At 37.9% G+C, this 27,980-nt stretch overlaps 1 protein-coding gene across 2 annotated transcripts in view; it reads left to right on the forward strand.

The window, feature by feature from the left end:
* The window catches only part of tedc1 (tubulin epsilon and delta complex 1), a 139,639-nt gene that overhangs the window by 108,668 nt on the left and 2,991 nt on the right, over nt 1-27,980 (forward strand). For both annotated transcript variants that reach the window (XM_039742173.1, XM_039742172.1), the window contains exons 6-7: nt 4,613-4,699; nt 6,360-6,545. In XM_039742173.1, the coding sequence (XP_039598107.1) occupies nt 4,613-4,699; nt 6,360-6,545 (273 nt within the window). The remainder of the gene's footprint in view (nt 1-4,612; nt 4,700-6,359; nt 6,546-27,980) is intronic.

Consider the following 27,980-nt stretch of genomic DNA (forward strand, 5'->3'; position numbering starts at 1 on the left):
CGGGGGTGAGGTTGGCACAACGCGGGGTTGATGTTTCGCCGGTTCCAGATGGCAAGGACGGTTTATCCAACAGCCGAGCCTTCAGATCTCTAAGGTATCTCCATCGGGACAGGAGTTTCTGAATCTGTTCGTCGAGTGCCTGGAGTTCTTCAACTACGATTTCAACGCGAGTTGCCCCACTGTCGGCAATTTTCTGCTTCGTGCCCTAGGAGAAATGAGAGAGAGAGAGCCTTACCTGAGTCCTTACCATCAAGACCACCAGTCTAGTTCATATTCTAAACTCCAATATTTAATGTTCTTCCTGAATCAGGAGGAACACAAGCCTCACTTTTAGTGCCAGGTAAGATTCTAACAATAATTGGCTAATGTTAATTAGCCTCATACTAGCAGATGTTAAATAATGTTTTCCCCAACTCTTTGCAACCCCGTGGAACTGCCTACATAGATGACAGTTTAGCTGATAATATATCGCAGAACACGTAGGTTCTGTTGTAGTGTGCAGTGAGCTTGGGGGTGATCCCCTGTTGATCCGGTTTTAAAATGTTTTTTAATCTCCTCTGTAACTTAGTATTTGTAAATTTTAGTTTTTACTGCCTTATCTTTGTGATAGGGGCGAGTCAATGCTTCATTTTGGAATAATAATGTCTAGCTTAACTCTGCCCCTGACTATGACCCCTGCACAAACCCTGGTCCTTTGACTTTTTTTGCAGTTTGCAGACACTTGGAATCACAGTTCAAACTTACATCCCCTTGACCCTGAATGCTCCTAAAACCAAGGATGCTTTTCACAAACAGAGGGGAAAAGCAGTTTTCAATGACAGCTGTCCTATGTCACCTGGACTAACAAAAAGAAAGAATAACCCTCACTGTTTTAGTAAAATTATAATCCTTGTGCTGATGCATATAATAGATATGATGTAACTATTCACTAAAAACATTTTCCATCCTGATTGGCCTAACGTGTCCAAAGCCTAATCATCATCAGCCCTGTAGTGTATTGGCTCCTATAACCGTTCTTATTTTCAGGGGCTCATAACTGCTGTAAAATGGAAGGCTATTACCAAACATTCACAGAATTTCTAAAACTTTGTATTATACAAAGCCCCATGAGTACCAAAGTGTTTATAACCTGTTGATGAAAATGCTGTTTTAAATGAATGCCGCAGAGTGTTTTACAAATAAAACCCTACAACAGTGGTTCTCAAACTGTGGGCTGAACCCACTAGGGGGTGCGAAGTAACAAAAAGGGGCTCGAAGATGTGAAAAAAAGAAAACAAGAATCGAAAATATGAAAAACACATCTAATGAACCCAAAGCAAATTAACTACATTCTGATACAGAAAAATAAATATAGAGATAGATAAATGTCGATAAAAGTTAAGTAGGTATAATAAAATATGCAAATAAAGTGTAATGAGAATACAATCTGATTTATTTATGTATTTATTTTTTCATGATTAGCAGGCCAAAGATTTGGCCATTTGAGAAAAAATAATTGTACATTTGTGTTGTAAGCAGAATCTGAATGACTTGGGCTGGCAAGAAAAGATATATGGTAGAAGATCTCTGATGTTTCCAGTTCCTTTAGGGACTTTATACTGGCTATTATCATTTAAAATGAGTACAGAAATTAAGTTATATGCTATGTTTGGGGTGGATGTGATCTGAAAGGCACTGATGATTCCAAAGGTCAAGAAAACTGCTGGAAAAATGGGCAGAACTCTTTTGGAAACAAGGATTTTTCTTATAATGTTTTAAATTCGGACCTTTACAAAGATGCTTTATTTTCATGTTAAAGCATCCGGTCATTTTACTTGGCTACTGAACATGTATTTTTGTTCACTAACGCTTTAGTATTTAATTAAGAATTACCTGAATATTTGATCATTAGTTTAAGCAGAAAGAGCAATTAGCTCTGCTATTTTGTGAGCTATACAAGCGTACTGAGCTATTGGCTCCAATTTATGAGGTCACTAGCATGAGCTAAACCTGCTGATTTTAAAAACATGATTTTAGTTTGATGAACTTCGGAGGTGCAGAAAAGTGCTACTTATATCCCCTGCCTCTAGTTAAACCAGCACACCTCACTATAGCCTTCTGTGCTTTCTTATAAATCTCCGTTTAAATGCACAAGTGTATTTACAGAGTTTTCCTTTGTCAAAAGGCTCCTAGGTGATAGAAATGAGCTAAGCAAAAAAATAAAAATCACTGGGCGCAGCAAATCCTTAAACACATGTGGAATCTGTCTCTCTTGTGCGGTGTGGGGTTACTTTTAAAAATAATTTCATTATATTACTCACACGTCTAAAATTACCCGGATTTTGGGTTACTATTCTGTATTAAAATAATTACATTTAGCGAAATGAATGAAAATACTGTTACAGTCAGCTCCTGGAGTCTTGTCCAAATGAGAGTTTATAAAGCAAAAATGTTATGTTATCTCAGCCTTTTAAAAACAGGCGGCTCCGTACAGAGAGAGGCCGTTTCGAAAGAGCCTTTCGAAAAACATAGAAATTGTAACAACATGGTTCTTGCAGGAGATGTTGCTTATATAGGATTTGATTGTCTGTGTCTTTTGTCCTACTTGATGTGTCCTTTTTTTTGGGGTGGCATGTTATTAGTAGATACGTCCGTGATATTTTCTCTTACAGTAATACTGGCTTGTACGTGGCTGTAATATGCATCACTGTATTGTGCGTCATTAATTTTCTCTTGCATTAATACTGGTTTGTATTTCCGTAAAATTCCTGTCATTTTCTCTGACAGTAATACTGGCTTTGATGTCTGTAATACGACTTTAATTTTCTGTTACAACAGTGGGCAATCAGCAGAGTGTCCCCAGCAACTGATGTGACATGATGTGTGTCGTGTAGCTGATAATCGTGCCCGTGGCGTCTCCCCAGCAAGTACTGTTTAGTTCCCCTGCAAGTATTTTAATCTGTGCTGGCGTGCAGCTGATTATTGTATGTGTGGCATCTCCCCAGCAACGGATTTTATATGCACGGCTGCGACTACCCAATCAGCACTTTCCCTAGCAATGGTGTCCTTTATTTCTTATCATGCGCGGCCGTGGCAAGGCCATTCACTGTGTGCCTAGCTTCCAGTGTGTGTGCTTTATTTGCTTATCTTGCGCGGCAGCGGCTAGGCCATTCACTGTGTGCCCGGCTTCCAGTGTGTGTGCGTCCACGGAGCCATGCACATGGGCGGGGCACTGTGCAATGTGCTGCGCGGCCCGCACATGCGCACTTCACCAGAAGACACACACACACGGACACCTGGACACACCCAGGGGTTTTATTAAAGAGGATATGTAATATTTGATTCATGTATCTGTCTATGCATCACAAATCCTGTATAATCCAGTACACGGCTGTGACGTTTTGCAGCTTGTCCTAGCCGCACTGGACAGAAGGCAAGGTCAGGAACGCATCCTCTAGATGAATATTTTGCAAGAAATAAAGCAAATTGCTCATTTTTAAATTGATGATCTCAGATGTTACGTTAATTTCTTAAAATGCCGAAAATACAAAGAATGATTTCTACTTTTTATGTTTTAATAATAAAATAACTCACATGACAGCAATATTACCAACATAAACTAAATCAATTGTTTGCAAATGTTGTAATTGTTTTTATAATACTTCATTCAAAAAGACTGATTGTAAGAGCCATTTTCCTAGTTCTATAAGATTCATGAATATTTTACTAGATGACAAAGCATAATCTATGGGAGGTTCCTAAAACCCCTGTAAGTAGAATTGTATTGGTATATTCTTGCCATTTCTAATAGTTTTGACTAAACATTATCCTTCAGTTAGTGACCAGCCTTGCCATGTGTAAGGCGTAGAAGGCATAAGGTTTTAAACCGTGCCTATGGGCCTTTTGAGTGTGTGAAACAGCTCTAAGAAAACAGTGCTTATTTAAGTACTGTAAGAAGAAATTAAGAACCTTTTAAGTACTGAAAGAAGTAAAGAACTTTTAAGTACAAAAATAACTAAAATTTCTCAAGAAAAGCTAAGTTTATAGAAGATACATTTTTCCTTTTTTTGCCTTTTATTCTACGTGTGTAACTATTTTTGCTTTATTCTTTTGTGGATTATCTGCTTTTAACTTTCACTAAATACTTAAAAAACTAACTTTTGGACTGAGAGATTTCTTTTGGCATGCGTTTTACCTGTGCTTGATCTTGCCTTATACTTTGGCAGCTACACAGATGTATAGAGTTTTGTTTTTTTTTTTTCATTTTTATAGGCAGAGTGATGCAAAAGCTGGTCATACCTCTAATTTTCAAAAACATAGAAATTTGTAACAACATTTTATGAAATCACAAAATTTGAGGGTTCTATGGGTGAAGGATTGATGACTTTTTTGCAATTTGAGATACCCACCATGACTCTGTGGCATCGTCATTAACCCTATGCTGCATCACAAAACACCCAAATCTGAATGGCTATAGTTTTTTGGATTTTTGGTTTTACAGACTATCCTTTTGAGTTGGGAATTGAGTTATATTCAGCAGTTTGACATTTGGTCCATAAATTTAAAGTTTATTCCAGTAAACTATAACATACACACAAATCAAGATTCATGCATTTCTTAATCTGTTTTTCAGATGTCAAAACAGCTTGATGCTGATATGGTCCTTCTGGAGAGCTATCTAGAATGGAAACAGTTGGAGCCTCTTTACTGGCAGTGGATGGTATGTTATTTGATTGTGTGGTTTATTGGGGGTTAATATTGCCACTTTAACAGTGCAAATAACTTCAAGTAAGCCGTAAAAGAAACGTGAACTGTGTTTATCAAAATACATCTCATTGCAATTCAGAACTCGCAATTAAATTGTTTTTCAATGTTGTTACATTTTTACAGTGTTGTCCAGTATCACACAGCCAGATTCCAAACCTAATAAAATATACACTTTAGTGAAATCGCTAGAACCTTTAACAACTGAATTTGGTTTGCCTTGTTATCAACAGTTACTATCTTGTTGGCAAGGATCAGTGGATGACCTTATTCACTGGTAGTCCTCTCCTAATTTGTGTTTCTTAAGTTTGTAACACATCATAAATTCTATACCAGTGTATAGGAAGTAAAGTGCATTACCAAACTAATAAAGTTACAGATGTTTTGACACTATAGAGATGTGTTCAAATTACTGTCAAATTAAATTTTTATTCTAAATACTAAAAGAAAAAAAATAGCTGCTCAAAGTCTTACACTGACTTCCAAGCACTGGCTCTAAGCTCACATCCTTCAAGTATGTTTATTTGCCATTTAACTCGAACTTGCTCAGCCTTCTGACTAACTATACTAGAAAAGGTATAAATGCAAGGGATACTATACTAGGATGTCATAATACCTATCACAGGATATAGTATTAATTTTTGTTATGCTTTGAGATTATGTATTGCAGTTCAGTAATGTAGTACAATGTGTTAGTCATTTTATGTTTAAATTATGCATAATACAAAATTAGCTACCTAAATAAAAGTGGAATACTTTGTGTTAGAATTGCTGCAGCCAAGATAAGTCATCAGTGGCCACAACTCCTGTTTTTACATTGTTCAGTTGTTATCTGCCTTTACTGATTTTTTTATTTTTGAGTTATACATTAACCAGTTTTTTATCTTGTAAATAGAGCACAACTACAAAATAGCAGTTCTGTTAGATCTGAGTATTATATCTTTATTATATTTATAACAAAGTAAAGTCAGATTTCTGTGTTTCATCAGAACTCTGTATGTTCACATAACACATCTATATTGTCAAACAGATAGGTGCTGGCTAGAAATTCTCTAATGCTAACTTTCCCAGTGATTCTTGTGTTTCCAATTTCCTTCAGCCTGTCAAAGTAGCATTACCCCAGTAAAAAAAAAAAATTGTCCAGATGCCATTTTGGGATCTTCAAGAGAAAAAAGAGAGTTCAATGTCTGTCTGCTGAACTGTAGAAACATTGCATTTTATTGTACAAATAATTAATAGCTATTAGTGGCTAATTAATTAAAATAATGATGCTTGCTGGAAATGTATGGATGAATTATCATAATCCTTATCAGCCACAGAGAGCAATCAGCCATGTTCTTACTAAGATGAGATGGAGTTGGATAATGCTTGTCATTTTCACATCTGATCTATGCCAAAACAAAGCAATTTTGAAAAAAATAGTCTATATTAATTTCCTGTTGGACTATTTTTGTCCATATTTAAAAAGAAGGGATGTAATGTTTTCTTCATAATTCATGTATTTTTCTTTTAGTTTTTTTAGTTTGTTTTGATTTGTAGGTGTTTGAAGTATTTAGAATAATTAACCTAACAGTTCAGTCATTTAATATTTGTTCATTTTGTTATAATTTTCCTAGGAAAGTGTGCTAGATGCCAAAGTGACTGAGCTCTCCTGTCCTGAGAATGTGGAAAACAATGATGTGGCCTTTAACATAATAAATAACATGGATTCTGGTAACCTAGCTGCTGGAAGCAAAACAGGCCAAATGTTTAAGGAGCCAGGGGCTGTAAAAGAAAAAGGAGCTTCTCTGAAGACTTTAATGGTTAGTAAAGTACATGGGGATAGATTATACTCTGCTATTAATCATTGGGTGAGACCTTCTTAGCAGATACGGCTAAAGCCCATAAAAGTATACTGGAGACACAGAAATGACCAATCAGTTCGAATATTTAGTCTTGATCACATTCCTAAGTATACAAGTATGTAACACCGTTTAGGGAAAAAAAGAAACTTAAGGAGATGGTGGTTACTGCTGTAGAAGTTAGCAACATGGTTGGTTCTATGGCATTTCTCAAAAAAAGAACAAATGGGAATAAAAAAATGGTTGCTTTTTTGTAACAAATCTATAATCAGGTTCTTTAGATACATAAATGTATATAATATAGTAATAGAGGTTTAGGGGGAGGGTGGTTGCTGGTGTCTTTCCCTGACAGGATGCCAAAATAACAGAATGGCAGGAGAGAAACACCATTTGTGACAATATGTTCCCCATACCTCAGAATGGAGGCATTTTACTCCAACTGGTTTACTTTTGTTTCTTACTGGGTTTAATGGGAATTGTAGTTCAGGCAGGCAACCCTCTCAGATAGATCTATTGATATAGCTTCACTGTTCCCCAGAGGCTCTTTCAGGCCTGGAACTGCTTCCAGGCCACGGTCCAGGTGTGTTAGAAGAACAGTAGATAGTTTGGATTTTAAAAGAAGACCCCGTACTTTGACCAAGAAAGTTCATAGTTAGTGATGGTGAGAGCCCATCTAACATCAGAAGATAAATATTAAGGTTGAAACAGGATAGGAATGGTTTGTATTTGAAAGAATTGTTGAATAAAGGTATTATTATTGTAAAACCCTGCTGCAGTGCAATTGGGGGGTGAGAAAAAAAAAGAAAGAGAGAACTTTTTCCAAATCTATAAATAAATAACAACTCCCTTAAATACACACATGAATTTAAAAAGAACACATTTGATTTGACTATGGATAACAGTAGTCCCAGTGAACTAGCATAAAGACATATTTGCCGATTGCATAAATTAGCCTCAGTTCCATTTCTTGTCACGTCTGTTCAATAACTCATTTGCTAAAAGTCCTCTGTGTTGGGTGTGTCAAAAAGAGAATGTTCAGCCTTTTTCATAAGGGCAGGTCCAGAGTCCATCCCACAATTGATCCTGCTTTCTTAATTAGCTTGGATATTTGGTGAGCCTCTCTTAAAGTGATATTACGACCTCATCACACCAGAGTGTAGAAAATCACACGGGCCATTACAAGGTTGCAGAACATGTAAAGGATGTCGCTACCCACATGAAATAATATTGTGTCCTAAGAAAAAAAGAATGTACTCTGCTCTTTTCTTATGTGGTTTTCCTCTTTGTTATGAGACTACTAGCCTCTCATTCAAGTGGACCCACAGGTACTTGTGGTGAATGTCAATACCAGTTCCTTAATTTTGCTAATGGTAAGTGACAGATAATTCTCTTTGCTCCAGAAAACATTGTCTCATCCTCCTTATCAATACATCCCATTAGTGCAGAACCATCAGAGAATTTCTGCAGGTAACCTGACCTGCTGTTGTATTTTTAGTCCAATGTGTACAGGGTAATCAAAAAGGAGACAGGGCTGTCCCTTGTTGTATTCACAATATTGTTCACACAGTCATGGTGCCTCACAAATTGTAATCTGCTGGACAGGCGATCCGTTATCTTTTCCCAGAAATTGATGTTCGATGCATGAGCTATAATTTGCTTTGTGAACTGGAATTAGAATAACGTCACTGTCCTTTTTCATGTTGTAAAATGCAACTAAAGCCTTGTGGAGCAGATAATTACATCCTCCATTCCAAGGATAAATTCAGCAAAATAGATGGAAATCCTGGAAGAAAACATAATGGAGTGCACAAGAAACCTGCACCTTGGGAGAAAATTTGTTTTCAATCAAGACAACAATCCCAAGCCAAAGCTACACAGAAATTGCTTGAAAACAACAATGTGAATGTCCTGGAATGGCAGTCAGACTACAGATATTAATCCAACTGAGAATTTGTAACTGGCCTTGACAAAGGCTGTTCATGTGTAAGCTCCATGCAACCTGACAGTGCTTGATCTGTTTTGTATAGAAGAAGGAGAAAAATGACAAAATGCAGAAGTGTACAGCTGATATAGGGTGAGATCTGCACACAGACTCGAGGCTGTCGTGGAAACCAAAGGAGCATACAGTAAATACTGACTTGAATTATCAGGCTGCATATGCAATCAATCATTTTGTTTTTTGTAGTAGTAATTAATTTAAATTTTTGCAGAGATATGTTTTCACTTTGACATTAAAGAGTCTTTAACTGTTGATCATTGTCAAAAAAGCCAAATTAAATCCACTAAGATTCAATTTTGCATAACAATAAAATGTGAAAACCTCAAAAGAGGTCAGTACTTTTTATAAGCACTGTATTATCTCTCCATTTTTGAGTTTATGTAAAATACAGTTTTCAATTAATTTTCATACTGGTTTAATGTAATTTAAGGTCAGAGAAGCCTGGAGCCTGGTTGTGCTGGGTATAAAGCAGGAACCAAGCCTAGATGTAACAGTGTCTGCCGAAAATGTTTGAGTGGAATAACTATTGGAAGAATTGGTTGTTCCTGATTTTCCACCTAGTACTACCTCTAATAGTAATAAGGTTATATTGAGCAAGGGAAAGGTGCTATATAAATAAAATGTATTATTATTATTATATACAACAGGCATGTCAAACTTACTACCATTGGTGGGCCGCTTCGACTGCCATACGTGCGTCAGTGGGCCGCACTGTAACAAATGCTATTATACTATAGTATACAAAGTTACTGTAGCTTTCTTTCCAATACTGAAAACTTTAAAAAATGTAACACTTAAAGTTTAAAGAAAGGCAATTTATTTCCATACACTCCCCGTACAACAGCGTGCAATTTGAGTCTTAGCCTTTTAGCTAGGTCCTTATATTATTATATTATACTCATTGCTGATATAGGAGTCTTACAGTGTGAGATCTATTTCTTTTTGTCCCGACATTTGGCATCTCTTGTTAGTAACCAGTTCATCTATATCAGGCTTGAAATCTTGTGCAGCTGCAACTTTTATGAGGGATGAAAGGTGCTCGACAGTAAGTCTTGAACGATGTGGGGTTTTGGTAGCTTTCATTAACGAAAACAATTTCTCACAAAGACAGTACTCTCGATGCCAACTTACTGATCTGCACATACGAGGGTGGCAGGTAAGCATACAAGCCTGGCACACCAACTTCATTGTATTTTGCCTTCAGAATAGAATCTGACTGCAGTTCAATCAATTCCATTTGGATATTCTCATGCGCATTTGTTGTAAGAGAACAGCGCAAAGTCCTGTTCGTGTGAACTGAAATCACGAAAACCCTCACTGAATTCATTGCTCAGTAATTCAAGTTGGAAAACAAATCCTCCAAAAATCAAATTTTACTTTACTAAGTTTACTTCAAAGTTTATATTGTAAAATAAGCCGATATGCAAAAAGCCACCTGACCTACACTTATTTTACAAACTCAAAATCACTAAAATATGTTAATAAACAACTCACCAACCTTTCGCTTCCACTTCAGATCTTCAGCTGCAGTCTGCACTAACTGTTTGTTACAATACTAGCACAAAATTACATAAAACTAGAGCAAAAAAACGTGAAAATATGCGGGCTATTACTACTCGTGATGGTCAGTTCTGCCCAGTGGCCAGTCTTAGCAGCCCAGCCAGTAGTGTAGCCTAGCAGGGGTGGCTCTAGGCTCGTGGCGGCCCTGGGCAGAGAAAGAATCGGTGGCCCCTTTGCCCGCCAATGTCAATATTGTATCTTATGCTTGGCGGATGGCCACGTCCGTTGCAGATCCTGCATAGCCGCCTCGTGCTCATGACACGCTTCTATATGCGTGTGTCCGTAACTTGAAACCCAAGTGGTGGCTCATGGTATTTTCATTTCGGCAGAATTTTATAATACTACATATAGCTTACTGCTCTGACTCTAGCAACATTAGTAAATAATACTACTAATTAACAGGAAACGCAATGTTTTTCGGCCACATTGCCGTCAGCTATGTGATTTTCTCTTTCTGTTTTATATTCAATATATATTGGCGTGGCGGCCCTGTGCAGGTGCACAGTTTGCACATGCCTAAGGCCACCCCTGCTGCCCGCTGCTGCAGCCTAGCACTTCAGTTGTGACGTTGCGGCTCATTAACTTTGGTCAAGGCTCGTGGCTATACTAGCAGATGACGTTTCCGGTACCGTAATGGCATGCGAAAACTTGCTTTTGTCAGAAGGCAGAAGTAAGAAAAGTCAATAAGTAATGCCGAAGATGCATAATGATTCAGTCACAAACGATAGTAATCATTTTGTACAAGTTCAGTGCTAACTAGCATCTGTCATGCGAGCTGCACAGATTTCCGTTGCGGGCCCAGGGGCAGCGTGTTTGACATGCCTGATATACAACATAAGTACATTCTGTACATGGGAAGTATTCTTTATTAATTATACATTCATTGGATATAAACATTAAATTATTTTTTAAGCACATAGTCAGTAGCCTGTGTTTTTCATATCTTTGTTAAATGGATTTGCTATAGTCCACCTACCATTAGGTACTATGAAGGGTCTGTGTAGTTTTTCTGACCTTTTAATTTGTATATTTGGAGTTTCTGTTTTCTTCTTTTAAGATTATCTGCATACTTTCTATCATCAAGTCAGTTGCTTTGAAAGTCTTAGACCTTTCTGAATAGGCAAATGGAATAGGTGCAAAAAATAAAATCATATTACTTTCATAAATGGTACTGAATTTTAATTTTGAAATTAGAAGATACTGCCATCAAAAGTAACTTAAAAATTGGAGTTCAGGTTGGTTAATCAGCTGTAGACAAAGTAAAGGCAAGCAGAGAATGGGATGAGCTCATCAGTGAAGTTCCTTTAGAAGCATGTCCTTAGACCGTTACTTTTTCTCATTTAGATTAATAACATCGGTTCTGATATATTGAGTAAATTTGTGACATTCTCCCATGACATTAAAATTGTAGGAGGGTAGCAAAAGCATACCAGAAAGACATGGACAATCTTCAGAGAGTTCTGAAAACTTTTTAGGCTTTATGCTGACCCAGAACTCTGTTGTTTAGGCAAGATGCAGAAAGCTTCAAAAAGGCAAATGCAAGTTAAACATTCTTACTGTTGAATATCAAACTGGTTTTGTGCACATGCTCTCTTTGAATGTGCATATTAGCCAGGCTGTAATATTAATCGGCTCGTAGCAGCTATGCTGTTGGTAATATTCTTTTATAGAACAGTGAATACTAAGGATTCAGTTGGGAGTAACATCTTCAGTATTGCTTTCTGGCTGTTTGAACTGGCTGCAGGAATCCATTTTAGGTAGCACACTCTTTGTGTTTGGGGAACATACAATTTATATTTTTTTCTTTGTGTGTTTTAGTCATGTTAATAAATTTATCCTATCTGACTGACAGCAGTTTTGTGCGTATTGATCAAATAGAACATGGCTCTGTGGATGGCTTGGTGACATCAGAGGTTTTTCTATCCTTCATGCAAAAGTGGCAATTTTTTTAATTCATTCTGATGTATTACTTATTCACCTAGTTATGTTATACTGCTGTGCATAGCCCTGATTTAATCATCGTGTCACAATTAAGCTGGCATAATTTGTCATTACACATTTCAGTGTAATTTCCTAAAGAAGCCATCATCTTCAAAAGTTGCAGCCCATTTCACTATCACTGTGGTTTCACAAAGATGCATTATATAAAGGTTGTATTGCTGAATGACCTTGATTAACTTTTTTTCAGAGCCACCCGTTATTTTAGATAGAAAAGTAATTAGGTAGGAGTGTGATTCACACCAAAAAATGGAATGAACTATCCATTTCAATAGGATAAGTGGCACACCTCTTGAAATAGTGTACATAGTCTTTGATGCTCAGTTTCTTTTCATCTAGATTCTCTTCCTGTCCTGCTTACATGCACTTTGCCTGCTCCATGTCTGTGCTTAACTGAGTGTGGCAGAGGCTGGCAGTGGGGGATATAATTATTTCATCCCCAGTTGAATTTGTAAGTTTGCTCACTTACAAAGAAAGGAACAGTATCAGACTTTTATGATAGTTTAATTTTAATAGAGACAGAATATCAACCAAAAATCCAGAAAAAGTGCATAGTAGTAATATGTCTGGTGGGTTCTGTCAAAATTTAATCCAAATTTGATTGATGAGATTAAACCCCGCCACCTTTTTAATTGAAGACCGGAAGTCCCGCCCCCACCCACCATCTGTTGTTTGTTGACCTTTGATGACCTTTCCGGAAGTCCCCTCCCCCACCCACCGGGTGTTTTGTTGACCTTTGATGACCTTGATCTGGGCCCCTGTTGATTGATGACAGGAAGTCCCCACCCCCACCCATCTGCTGTTTGTTGACCTTTAGCCCTGCCATCTGTTTTCCCCAGGAACCTGTCAAGGGCAATTTGATGGATGCCCCCCACCCCTTGGCTCAGGACGTTGATGACCCTTAACCTCGGACCAAAACAGATTGCGTCTGTTTAATCAAATCTACGAGTTACAACGGAATCTATTAATCAAATTCTGGTAAACCATTAACTTCATGACCGGATCAAAACTTTTGCAAAGGTGAAAAGGTCTTACGGAGATACATACAGATGTTTAACACTAGAATTACCAGAGCCTACGAAAAAACTCGTAATTCCGTCCCACCTTAAACTGCTTCTTAAATCCCTTCACACCTCTCCACCAGCGCCCTTTGTCTTCTAAATGTGCTGATAAAGAGAAGCCGGCTATTCCATCCCCCCACCAATTTAGAACGTGCACGAACTTCTCTCAGCTCATGCCTTGATTGAGTATCTGGGAGTGAAGTGGAGTTTTAGAGTGGAAATAATAGATCGTTGTTTGGAACACACGCATTTCATGTCTGTTCCGTTTCTACAGTAATCTGTGTCAACACATTGTTAAAACAGAAACTTTTTTATATTCTAGTAGTAGATGACAAAATGTAGGCATAAACTATATAATGTATGAAGCCTGAAGTCCAAATAGCAAAGAAACATTTTCACAAGAATAACACAATTGCACTTTTATTCAAACATATAACTGCAGAAAGAAAAAGCCGCCTTAACATGCGACATTGACACCAGTTTACTATAACTGACTCCGTGGTTCAATAGATACAGACCCAGCTTGGGAATCAAGGGGTCACGGGTTCGATCCTGCGCCCCTCCCTTTTGAGAAGTAAACTGTTCTTAGTCTTACTGTTTTAGAATAAAAACATACATTTGATTTCAGTCTGTAACAGCCGGTGCAATTTATGATCTTTGTAAAGGTTAGCCTTTTTTTTTTTTTTATTCACTTTTCACTCTCTCAGTCGCGTTCAGAATCAATCCATACAACCCCATCTGACACGGCTGTTTTCACTAAAGACGCGCTATAGCTCTGCAGTGTACCACGATGCATACTACGCCCCGGTTCTGACACACAAGCGCTGGCGAAGCTGCCTTCTTCGTATCTCACCGTCACTTGCTTTTCTTTTTATTCAGTTTTATTGAGTGTTCCTGCCAGTCCCGCATGTTGCTGTATGCTTTTCTTTTGCACCCAGGACATGCAGAAGAAAGAATGGTAAAGACCAACTTCGGGCGCTATATGCAATCATCAGACACTCCCCATCTGCCCGTGTCGTTCAAACACAGGAACATATATTGGTGTAAAAGTATAACAAAAGTGCACTTTTATTCAAGTGCACTTTTTCCATCGCCTTTTCCTGTAAGAAGCAGTGTACACACTTCTCTCTATGCTGTGGTTTCTATTACACACCTGAAAGAAAGAGACAATACATATGAACATATCCAGCATACAGCAACATGCGGGGACTGGCAGGAACACTCAATAAAACTGAATAAAAAGAAAATCAAGTGACGGTGAGATACGAAGAAGACAGCTTCGCCAGCGTCTGTGTGTCAGAACCGGGTGGGGGCGTTAGTATGCATCGTGGTACAACAGAGCTATAGCGTCTGTATTCTGTTTCTTTTGTACTCCAGGGCACGCAGAGGAGAGAATAGTAAAGAGCGCTATATGCAATCATCAGACACTCTCCATCTGCCCGTTGTTTTGTTATACTTTTCAATACTTTTATACTGCTCAAGCGGGCATGCTCAAAAAATACACGTGTAATGCCACGAAAAGTGCACGCAGACACTTCATTTCGCAAACAAAACAAGTGCACTTTTATTCAAAACTACCTGTATAACCGAAGAAAAAAGAAAGCAAGAGTAGCGAAGTAGTAGGCAGTAGGCGATTGATACGACATCTTGCATGGTGCAATGCCAAGAAGTGAAGATTTTCATTCCGTGCTATATAAAATCATCACATTCAAATATTAACAGTTCCCACACACCCAAGGACCGTCCTTCCTACATTTACGACGTGTACTTGTTGCCGTGTACACACCTCTCTGTGCTATGGTTTCTATTACACTGAATGAGCACCTGACACTGTACTTTCTTCCCTGGGGGAAGGTCCGCATCAGAGAATTTCCAGTTCCTGCATAAATTCACACCCGATCTGACGCTGTTCGTTTTCAAATAATATTGCATTAGTGCGATTATATTTTCACATATATTGTCTTTCTTTCAGGTGTGTAATAGAAACCACAGCATAGAGAGAAGTGTGTACACTGCTTCTTACAGGAAAAGGCGATGGAAAAAGTGCACTTGAATAAAAGTGCACTTTTGTTATACTTTTACACCAATATATGTTCCTGTGTTTGAACGACACGGGCAGATGGGGAGTGTCTGATGATTGCATATAGCGCCGAAGTTACTGGTCTTTACCATTCTTTCCTCTGCATGTCCTGGGTGCAAAAGAAAAAGCATACAGCAACATGCGGGGACTGGCAGGAACACTCAATAAAACTGAATAAAAGAAAAGCAAGTGACGGTGAGATCGAAGAAGGCAGCTTCAGCCAGCGTTTGTGTGTCAGAACCGGGGGTTTGCGTTAGTATGCATCGTGGTACACTGCAGAGCTATAGTGCGTCTTTAGTGAAAACAGCCGTGTCAGATGGGGTTGTATGGATTGATTCTGAACGCGACTGAGAGAGTGAAAAGTGAATAAAAAAAAAGCTAACCTTTACAAAGATCATAAATTGCACCGGCTGTTACAGACTGAAATCAAATGTATGTTTTTATTCTAAAACAGTAAGACTAAGAACAGTTTACTTCTCAAAAGGAGAGGCAGGATCGAACCGTGACCCTTGATTCAAGCGGGGCTGTATCTATTGAACCACAGAGTCAGTTACAGTAAACTGGTGTCAATGTTGCATGTTAAGGCGGCTTTTTCTTTCTGCAGTTATATGTTTGAATAAAAGTGCAATTGTGTTATTCTTGTGAAAATGTTTCTTTGCTATTTGGACTTCAGGCTTCATACATTATATAGTTTATGCCTACATTTTGTCATCTACTACTAGAATATAAAAAAAGTTTCTGTTTTAACAATGTGTTGACACAGATTACTGTAGAAACGGAACAGACATGAAATGCGTGTGTTCCAAACAACGATCTATTATTTCCACTCTAAAACTCCACTTCACTCCCAGATACTCAATCAAGGCATGAGCTGAGAGAAGTTCGTGCACGTTCTAAATTGGTGGGGGATGGAATAGCCGGCTGCTCCTAGCTTCTCTTTATCAGCACATTTAGAGAACAAAGGACGCTGGCGGAGAGGTGTGAAGGGATTTAAGAAGCAGTTTAAGGTGGGACGGAATTACGAGTTTTTTCGTAGGCTCTGGTAATTCTAGTGTTAAACAAATCTATTAAGTGAATTACGAACTTTTTTAGCGTCTGCCGAAAGTTGTTGTATTTAGACACCGCGGACAAAGGCCATTACACGGATGTCCGGTTAAAATGATGGGCAAGCATCTGTTATTACAGATTACCGAGCACATTTAAAAAAATACAGCTTTTTTGGGTATATAAATAAGTGTTTAGACTGTTCCATTACTCAGCAGGCCGTTAATACTGAAAGAGGAAACCGAATCTCGTCGGAAACATCAAGGATCACGGTATGGCATATTTTTGATTATTATATGCGCCAAACAAGTATGTTTTTAGAAAACGGATGGATGAACCCTTATATTTTATCCTTACTATGAATAATTTCCACGTTTATTCTCAAGTGCTTGCGTGCGTGCACTCGTGTGCGCGTATAATATAAGATGCAGCATTTATTTCCATCTATCTGCGTGTACGACGATTAATGTACAAATTCATAGGACTGAAGCAAACAATATTAGCTTTTTCATACCGAAACAGGCATTACAACCCAGTAGTTTGTCTCGGCGTCTGAAAATTCAAACAGAACCTCTTTTCTGAGAATATTCAGGCATGGTTTAAAAGCGCAGGCCGGTTGTGTATTAGCTCTGGCGTAATAAGCGGTCGGTATTCTGAACTACATACAGAAGGGTCCCGTTTGTGAAATGCGTACTCTTTCGAATCGGGCTTAGTGTAGCAGGGGAATCTCTGCCCCGGGGTCTGCATGTTTTTAATAGTCTGGGGTATCGAAATATTTTAACTTTATAAACTCATTTGTTACAACCGGTTGGAGACAGCCTCCAATGATGAACGGGATCCTGGAGCATATATCGAAGCGAATGCTTAATAGACATAAGGCAACTGTGTTTTCATTCATTTCGCTAAATGAAAAGTAATTATTTTAATATGGAATAGTAGCCCCCCATAGGCAGGGTGATTTTAGACGTGTGAGTAATATAATTAAGTTATTTTTAAAAGTAATCCCCCACTGCACAAGACAGACAGATTCTACGTGTTTTAGGATTTGCTGTGGACAGTGATGATTTTAACTTTTTCCTTAGCTCATTTCTATAACATAGGAGCAATTTGACAAAGGAAAACTCTGTAAATACACTCGTGCATTTAAACGGAGATTTAAGAAAGCAGGTTTCTACCTTAGACAGATTACTCACCTTATCCCAGTTTTGTTCGTGCATGTAAAAGCACTCACTGTTGTTACACTAGCACAAAATTGATATTTTCTGTCTACTCAAAAAACTAAAACTATTTCTATTAACACAGGTGATAACTGCAAAACATTTCACTATTTTTAATTAAAAAGTTAAAAACAGAAAAGCCCAATTATGATTTTTGTTTTGTCATGCTAGGGTCCTAGGGTGACAATTTTCCCCTTTATACTCTCATGTAGACCTTAATACATATTCTTACCAAAATAGTTCATCACTTCCCAATTCCTATAACTTCAGGTAATTAGACAGAGCTCCATAACGGGCATGAGAAAAGTATTATAGGTCAGATACACAGTGCCATAAAACAAAAGCACTGAACGCCACACAACCTGGTATTGCTAGATGTTTTGTTACCTGGAAAAAACGAAACATTTTCAGTAGCCACATAAAATGACCAGTTGCTTTAACATGAAAATAAAGCATCCTTAGAAAATAAAGCATCTAAAAGCATCTTTGTAAAGGTCCAATTTTAAAACATAAGAAAAATCCTTGTTTCCAAAAGAGTTCTGCCCATTTTTTCCAACAGTTTTCCTGAATGATCTTTAGAATCATCATAGCCTTTCTGATTACATCCACCCAAACATAGCATATAGCTTTAATTTGTGTACTCCTTTTAAATGATAATAGCCAGTATAAAGCCCCTAAAGGAACGGGGTAGGAACTGGAGACATCTGATATCTTCTATCATATCTTTTTTGTGAACAGAGTTTTCATAACAGTTTTAATCAGCCTAACGTTTTTTTTGAAAGTAGACCACTAATACCAATATGTCCTTTTTAAAATTAATGATATACCATAGATGCATATTTTATTATAACTTACTTAAACTTTTATCTAACTCAATATTTATTTTTCTAGTATCAGAATGTAGTTTAAGTTATTTTGTTTTGGGTTCAATAGATGTATTTTTCATATTTTTGATTCTTTTCTGTTTTTCACATCTTTGCACCCCCTAGGGGGGCCATCCCCACAGTTTGAGAACTACGGTTGTAGGAGATTATTTGTAAAACACTCTGTGGCACTTCAAGCTAAATTAGATTTCCTTGGTTATTGAGTCGTCCATCGGTGTTCCATTTTGTTATAAATTGTATTTAGTCTCTCTCTATTTACTAAACATTTTATATTTTGAATAGAAAACAGTTATCTTGTTCAGGCTTTAATTTAAAACCGCATTTTCATCAACAGGCTCTTTGGTACTCAGGATGCTTTGTATAATACAAAGTTTTAGAAATTTCTGTTAATGCTTGGTAACAGCCTTCCATTTTACATCAGTTTGAACCCCTGAAAATAAGAATGGTTATAGTAGGTTATAGGAGCCTGTACACTACAGGGCTGATGATTAGGCTTATACTGGACACGTTAGGCAAATCAGGATGGAAAATGTTTTAGTGAATAGTTACATAATATTATATGTGTTACACAAGGATTAAAATTTTACTAAAACTTTGTGGTTTATTCTTTCTTTTAGGTAGTCCAGGTTACATAGGACAGCTATCATTGAAAACTGCTGTTCCCCTCTGTTTGTGAAAAAGCACCCTTTGTTTTAGCAGCATTCAGGGTGAAGGGATGTAAGTTTAAACTGTGATTCCAAGAGTCAACAAGTGTCTGCAATCTTCTTGAATACGAGTCAAAGGACCAGGGTTTGTGCAGGGATCATAGTCAGGCAGAGTTAAGCTAGACATTATCATTCCAAAATGTAACAGTGACTCGACCATATCACAAATATAAGATAGTAAAAACTAAAATTTACAAATACTAAGTCACAGAGGAGATTAAAAACATATTAAGACCAGACAACAAGGGATCACCCCAAGCTCACAGCACACTACAACAGAACCTACGTGTTCTGTGGTATATTATCAGCTAAACTGTCATCTATGTACCAGTTCCACGGGTTGCAAAGAGTTGGGAAAACATTATTTAACATCTGCTAGTATGAGGCTGATTAACATGAGCCGGTTATTGTTAGAATCTTATCTGGAACTAAAAGTCAGGTTTGTGTTCCTCCTGATTCAGGAAGAACATTAAATATTGGAGTTTAGAATATGAACTAGACTGGTAGTCTTGATGGTAAAGGACTTTGTGCCAAAATAAATAAAAGTTAATTATGAAGTAAATAATTACATGAAAAAGTGGAGTTATAAAGGAGTTATTACAACTTGAAAAACTGCTGTGATGTATAAAAAAACATTGATAGGTGACAAAATCAGCATGAACAGAAACCTGTTGAAATAAATAATAAGCTGTTTTGACATTTGTCTGGAATAGTCTGAATATGTCTTAAAGAGTTCATTTTTTAATAAAACTTAAAAATATTAAATAGTAAACCTGAATAAAACACAGAAGTATCATTTAATGATATCAATTAGTGTTAAGTATTATCAAGCACCGGGATCTATTTATAAGGATTATTTAATTTAGTTATAAACAAAATGATTGGGTGCATTTTGCTTTGAAATTAACAATAGTTTGATACAGCTTTAAGAATTAGAATGCAAGACAAACCTATACACTTAATAACAAATGTTGCGATTAGGAGTATCTCGGATCTCTGTTTTATTTTAACCTTTTGACAGGGAAGTATACCACCTATATTGAAAATGAACAGCACCGACATGCTAACTAAATAGATATAATCGAAGATATTTTAGAATATGGACCTGGCACTAACCCATGATTCTGACTTCTGGTCTTCACTTAATTGTCAAACATCCTGAGGGGCTATGGATCTTGTAATGGAGAGTGCAAAGATTCTATAATCTTTATTCTTTTAAAGGTCAATATGACGGAGATCTAGCGCCTGTGTCCACAGTGTTAACCAGTCATAGGACATGATGTTCAAAATTCACCTAGGGTTTTTCAGAAGAGATAGGACAAGTCGGCGTGTGTTCTGTATTCTCTTTTCTGTATTAACTATTCACAATGACCATACTCCCGAGACCTTAGGGTTTTTTTATGCAGAAGTACATTTCACAGACCGAATAAGAGACATCCATCAAAATGCTCTTGACACAAAGGAGGCCCAATCAGGCCGGTGGGGTGGGAGTCTCTTTTCAAAGAGTCTTTGCCCCCAAGCGGCCTGGATTTGTCGGGCTATAAAAAACTTTTTCAACGAACCTCCATCCTTGACGGTGAAAGAAATTAGGGTTAGAATTTAAAAATCAAATGGTACTTTATTGGTCATTTTCAAAAACAATATTAAAATTGAAAGAGGTTTTACCAACCACTTCAAAACATATTACAACTAAACAGCGTGATTAAAAGCAGACAAAAAACTGGTGATCTCACCGGTACATTCAGTTCAGACACTTCATCTGATTTTCCAGGTCGCATACCCATAAAACCTTAAAGGTCCATCAGACCTATTAGGTCCATAAAATGGCGTTTAGAGAAAGTCTCGGCTATTTCAGGTATTTTGAGTAAGAGTCAGCGTCCATGTTATGAAAGGCTTGTACAATCGACTCCTGAATAGAATGTTCATTTTTCCGATCGTCGACAGCACTTTGTACAATGTGAATCTGGTGAAAACGTAGAAAGATGTTGAAGCAGCCCAAAGTTTTTATGACCAGGCTTCTAAACCACAGTTTGCGGAAAACAGACAGCTGCTGCTGCTGAGCCAGTCAGTGTCAAACAGACACGCAGGCCGTGTCTGGCTGGGTTGGTCTATTAAACATCCCTGCCCGGTACTTTTTAGGTGCCTATCCGTTATTATATCCAGCAGAGCCGCGATCAAACTCTTGAACAGCTTCAGAGCCTTTCGAAATGTCTCAATCAGGGTCCGTCAGTTTGTTCAAGGGCCATGTCTGCATAATCCCATCCTTGGGTGATATGTTCCAAACAGCCGGCGCCTGTACCATGTCATCCAGGTCTTCCACGGCCTGAATGGCTATCTCCTCACCCCTGCTAGGAGCCCTGGAACATCATTAGCAGATACAAAAATGTCAGGTACTGCGGTTCTCCAGGAAACGATCCGACCAATACATATCACCATGGGTAGGTACCTGAGGCTCAGGATCCTAGATCTGGTCAGTTCAAGGCATAAGAAGGTCTGGCCAAGAAGGCTGGTCTGGAGGTTAGCTGTCAGTCGTAGAGTACTCGGAGTCGGGCACGATAGCCTCAGGTCAAAACAGGCCATCGTAGGTGGCCGTCTGGTCCTTAGACCATCATGCCTGATCAGGAGCATAGCCGGAGAGATGTTGATTGTTAACCGTTCAAAACACGTCGTTGAAAAAGTTTTTTATAGCCCGACAAATCCAGGCCACTTGGGGTCAAAGACTCTTTGAAAAGAGACTCCCACCCCACCGGCCTGATTGGGCCTCCTTTGTGTCAAGAGAATTTTGATGGATGTCTCTTATTCGGTCTGTGAAATGTACTTCTGCATAAAAAAACCTAAGGTCTCGGGAGTATGGTCATTGTGAATAGTTAATACAGAAAAGAGAATACAGAACACACGCCGCACTTGTCCTATCTCTTCTGAAAAACCCTAGGTGAATTTTGAACATCATGTCCTATGACTGGTTAACACTGTGGACACAGGGCTAGATCTCCATCATATGGACCTTTAAAGAATAAAGATTATAGAATCTTTGCACTCTCCATTACAAGATCCATAGCACTCAGGATGTTTGACAATTAAGTGAAGACCCTTTAGTCAGAATCATGGGTTAGTGCACAGGTCCATATTCTAAAATATCTTGATTATATCTATTTAGTTAGCATGTCGGGCTGTTCATTTTCAATATAGGTGGTATACTTCCCTGTCAAAGGTTAAAATAAAACAGAGATCCGAGATACTCCTAATCGCAACATTTGTTATTAAGTGTAGAGGTTTGTCTTGCATTCTAATTCTTAAAGCTCTATCAAACTATTGTTAATTTCAAAGCAAAATGCACCAATCATTTTGTTTATAACTAAATTAAATAATCCTTATAAATAGATCCGGTGCTTGATAATACTTAACACTAATTGATATTATTAAATGATACTTCTGTGTTTTATTCAGGTTTACTATTTAATATTTTTAAGTTTTATTTTAAAATGAACTCTTTAAGACATATTCAGACTATTCCAGACTGCGCATGTCAAAAAGCTTATTTATTTCAAAAGGTTTCTGTTCATGCTGGTTTTGTCACCTATCAATGTTTTTATACATCACAGCAGTTTTCAAATTGTAATAACTCCTTTATAACTCCACTTTTCCATGTAATTATTTACTTCATAATTAACTTTTTATTTATTTTGGCACAAAGTCCTTTACCATCAAGACTACCAGTCTAGTTCATATTCTAAACTCCAATATTTAATGTTCTTCCTGAATCAGGAGGAACACAAACCTGACTTTTAGTTCCAGATAAGATTCTAACAATAACCGGCTCATGTTAATCAGCCTCATACTAGCAGATGTTAAATAATGTTTTCCCAACTCTTTGCAACCCGTGGAACTGGTACATAGATGACAGTTTAGCTGATAATATACCTCAGAACGTAGGTTCTGTTGTAGTGTGCTGTGAGCTTGGGGTGATACCATGTTGATCCGGTCTTAATATGTTTTTTAATCTCCTCTGTGACTTAGTATTTGTAAATTTTAGTTTTACTATCTTATATTTGTGATATGGTCGAGTCAATGTTACATTTTGGAATAATAATGTCTAGCTTAACTCTGCCCTGACTATGATCCTGCACAAACCCTGGTCCTTTGACTCGTATTCAAGAAGATTGCAGACACTTGTTGACTCTTGGAATCACAGTTTAAACTTACATCCCTTCACCCTGAATGCTGCTAAAACAAAGGGTGCTTTTTCACAAACAGAGGGGAAAAGCAGTTTTCAATGATAGCTGTCCTATGTCACCTGGACTACCTAAAAGAAAGAATAAACCACAAAGTTTTAATAAAATTTTAATCCTTGTGTTAACACATATAATATTACGTAACTATTCACTAAAAATTTTCCATCCTGATTTGTCTAACGTGTCCAGCATAAGCCTAATCATCAACCCTGTAGTGTACAGGCTCCTATACCATACATAACCATTCTTATTTTCAGGGGCTCATAACTGATGTAAATGGAAGGCTGTTACCAAGCATTAACAGAAATTTCTAAAACTTTGTATTATACAAAGCATCCTGAGTACCAAAGAGCCTGTTGATGAAAATGCGGTTTTAAATTAAAACCTGAACAAGATAACTGTTTTCTATTCAACATAAAATGTTTAGTAAATAAAGAGAGACTAAATACAATTTATAACAAAAATGGAACACCGATGGACGACTCAATAACCAAGGAAATCTAATTTAGCTTGAAGTGCCACAGAGTGTTTTACAAATAATCTCCTACAACCGTAGTTCTCAAACTGTGGGGATGGCCCCCCTAGGGGGTGCGAAGATGTGAAAAACAGAAAAAGAATCAAAAATATGAAAAATACATCTATTGAACCCAAAACAAAATAACTTAAACTACATTCTGATACTATAAAAATAAATATTGAGTTAGATAAAAATTAAGTAGTTAGAATAAAATATGCATCTATGGTATATCATTAATTTAAAAAAAAAGGACATATTGGTATTAGTGGACCACTTTCAAAAAAACGTTAGGGGGCGCGATTAAAACTCTTATGAAAACTCTGTTCACAAAAAAAGATATGATAGAAGATATCAGATGTCTCCAGTTCCTACCCCGTTCCTTTAGGGGCTTTATACTGGCTATTATCATTTAAAAGGAGTACACAAATTAAAGCTATATGCTATGTTTGGGGTGGATGTAATCAGAAAGGCTATGATGATTCTAAAGATCATTCAGGAAAACTGTTGGAAAAAATGGGCAGAACTCTTTTGGAAACAAGGATTTTTCTTATGTTTTAAAATTGGACCTTTACAAAGATGCTTTTAGATGCTTTATTTTCTAAGGATGCTTTATTTTCATGTTAAAGCAACTGGTCATTTTATGTGGCTACTGAAAATGTTTCGTTTTTTCCAGGTAACAAAACATCTAGCAATACCAGGTTGTGTGGCGTTCAGTGCTTTTGTTTTATGGCACTGTGTATCTGACCTATAATACTTTTCTCATGCCCGTTATGGAGCTAATTACCTGAAGTTATAGGAATTGGGAAGTGATTAACTATTTTGGTAAGAATATGTATTAAGGTCTACATAAGAGAGTATAAAGGGGAAAAGTGTCACCCTAGGACCCTAGCATGACAAAACAAAAATCATAATTGGGCTTTTCTGTTTTTAACTTTTAATTAAAAATAGTGAAATGTTTTGCAGTTATCACCTGTGTTAATAGAAATAGTTTTAGTTTTTTGAGTAGACAGAAAATATCAATTTTGTGCTAGTGTAACAACAGTGAGTGCTTTTACATGCACGAACAAAACTGGGATAAGGTGAGTAATCTGTCTAAGGTAGAAACCTGCTTTCTTAAATCTCCGTTTAAATGCACGAGTGTATTTACAGAGTTTTCCTTTGTCAAATTGCTCCTATGTTATAGAAATGAGCTAAGGAAAAAGTTAAAATCATCACTGTCCACAGCAAATCCTAAAACACGTAGAATCTGTCTGTCTTGTGCAGTGGGGGATTACTTTTAAAAATAACTTAATTATACTACTCACACGTCTAAAATCACCCTGCCTATGGGGGGCTACTATTCCGTATTAAAATAATTACTTTTCATTTAGCGAAATGAATGAAAACACAGTTGCCTTATGTCTATTAAGCATTCGCTTCGATATATGCTCCAGGATCCCGTTCATCATTGGAGGCTGTCTCCAACCGGTTGTAACAAATGAGTTTATAAAGTTAAAATATTTCGATATCCCAGACTATTAAAAACATGCAGACCCTGGGGCAGAGATTCCCCTGCTACACTAAGCCCGATTCGAAAGAGTACGCATTTCACAAACGGGACCCTTCTGTATGTAGTTCAGAATACCGACCGCCAGAGCTAATACACAACTGGCCTGTGCTTTTAAACCATGCCTGAATATTCTCAGAAAAGAGGTTCTGTTTGAATTTTCAGACGCCGAGATAAACTACTGGATTGTAATGCCCGTTTCGGTATGAAAAAGCTAATATTGTTTGCTTCAGTCCTATGAATTTGTACATTAATCATCGTACACGCAAATAGATGGAAATAAATGCTGCATCTTATATTATATGCGCACACGCGCCTACACACGAGTGCGCGCATGCACGCACGCACTTGAGAATAAACGTGGAAATTATTCATAATAAGGATAAAATATAAGGGTTCATCCATCCGTTTTCTAAAAACATACTTGTTTGGCGCATATAATAATCAAAAATATGCCATACCGTGATCCTTGATGTTTCCGACGAGATTCGGTTTCCTCTTTCAGTATTAACAGCCTGCTGAGTAATGGACCGGTCTGAACACTTATTTATATACCCAGAAAAGCTGTATTTTTTTAAATGTGCCCGGTAATCTGTAATAACAGATGCTTGCCCATCATTTTAACCGGACATCCGTGTAATGGCTTTTGTCCGTGGTGTCTAAATACAACTTTCGGCAGACGCTAAAAAAGTCCGGAATTCGCTTAATAGATTTGTTTAAACATCTGTACGTATCCCCGTAAGACCTTTTCACCTTTGCAAAAGTTTTGATCCGGTCACGAAGTTAATGGTTTACCGGAATTTGATTAATAGATTCCGTTGTAACTCGTAGATTTGATTAAACAGACGCAATCTGTTTTGCTCCGAGGTTAAGGGTCATCAACGTCCTGAGCCATCCTAACTGCGGAAGTGCCACCGATTCCCCACAGACCACAGCCCAACTCAGGACACGCAGAGCTCAGTTAGTGTGGGTTTGTGCTTTGGAAAGATCGGATTTGACAAAATATTTTAAAGTTCCTTTCTCTAGCCCGAGATATCCGATCTGATTAAGGCATTCAAACTTTTAGAAAAACTAAATGCCCTTCTTCATGAGGGGAGGATTAACAGGGGTGTTAATGGATAGAACAAGGGATTGTTTTAGATCGATTTAAATACAAATTATAAATATACTGTATTAATTCATATAGCATTTAGACGTCTCCAAAGTGATTTAAAAGGGAACTGCTGCATCTTATTTAACTGTGTGTGTATGAGGGGCTTATATCGAACTAGTTATCTCGTGTTTTACACGTTATCATGAAAGCCTTTAACTTTTTAAGAAACATGCGTCTTGGGAATGGAAGAAGTATTACGCTCAGCTGTTGACAAGCATGCGCACTCCTGACCAGTTCGCGGGCGCGCGCAGGGGGGCTGTCTGATCTGAGAGCCGGACAGCTTGTATTTCAGTGTGCTTTGAACTACAAGCTCAAGCCTGCGGGGGCTGCGCAGAGACTGATTTTCTTTCTGTGTGCGCTGTTGAAGGCTTTTAAACGCAGCGCCTGTCTGTGATTTGGATGTCGGTTGTTGTTCTGTGAAAGGATTTTCACGGAGATGGGAAGGAAAAGGCTGTTTTGGCTTAGATAAAATACAAGGGGGTTTACAAATGATATAGCAACGATTAGATAGATAGATAGATAGATATTTTAAAAATAATTGTTACATAGATACCAGGATTCTTACCTAAAGCAGTATTGACAGGAACGGCGACAAGTTAGATCGGTCCGGCCGGAGCATGTGTGTGTGTGTGTGTGTGAATGTCCTCGGAAGTGGAGGGGTCAGACATCATATGCAGCCTATCGGTGAGACTTAGGCAGGCTATTCAGTATGGGTATGGATAGGAACATGCCTGAACTTTTCCAGGGTCCGGCTGCAACATGCCTGAACTTGTCCAGGGTCCGGCTGCAACATGCCTGAACTTGTCTTTGGAAGAGGGGTGGGGGCTGGGAAGTGGTGGGGGTTGGTGATGGCTTCAAGGGGGCCTAGGCAGCCCTTGGGCATGTCTGAACTTGCCCTAGTGAGATGGGGCAAGGCAGGTGGCCAAGCAGGGTGGCGGGGTGGTGGGGGTTCAAGGGGTGGGGGCATCCATCAAATTGCCCTTGACAGGTTCCTGGGGAAAACAGATGGCAGGGCTAAAGGTCAACAAACAGCAGATGGGTGGGGGTGGGGACTTCCTGTCATCAATCAACAGAGGCCCGGATCAAAGTCATCAAAGGTCAAGAAACAACAGATGGTGGGTGGGGGCGGGACTTCCGGTCTTCGATTAAAAAGGGGGGGGTTTAATCTCATCAATCAAATTTGGATTAAATTTTGACAGAACCCACCTGACATATTACTACTGCGCATTACATAAAAGTTATAAATTGATTTGCAATTCATTGAGAGAAATAAGTATTTGATCCCCTACAACCCAGCCAGAATTCTTTGTCCCACAGATTGGCTGTGTGCCCATGTGAAAAGTTTTTTTTTTTTCTCTAATATGAACTGTTACTGTTTTTTTGTGTCTGGTGTTTCTATAG

This window comes from Polypterus senegalus, chromosome 18 (genome assembly GCF_016835505.1).
Source record: "Polypterus senegalus isolate Bchr_013 chromosome 18, ASM1683550v1, whole genome shotgun sequence".
NCBI classification, from domain to species: Eukaryota; Metazoa; Chordata; class Cladistia; order Polypteriformes; family Polypteridae; genus Polypterus; species Polypterus senegalus.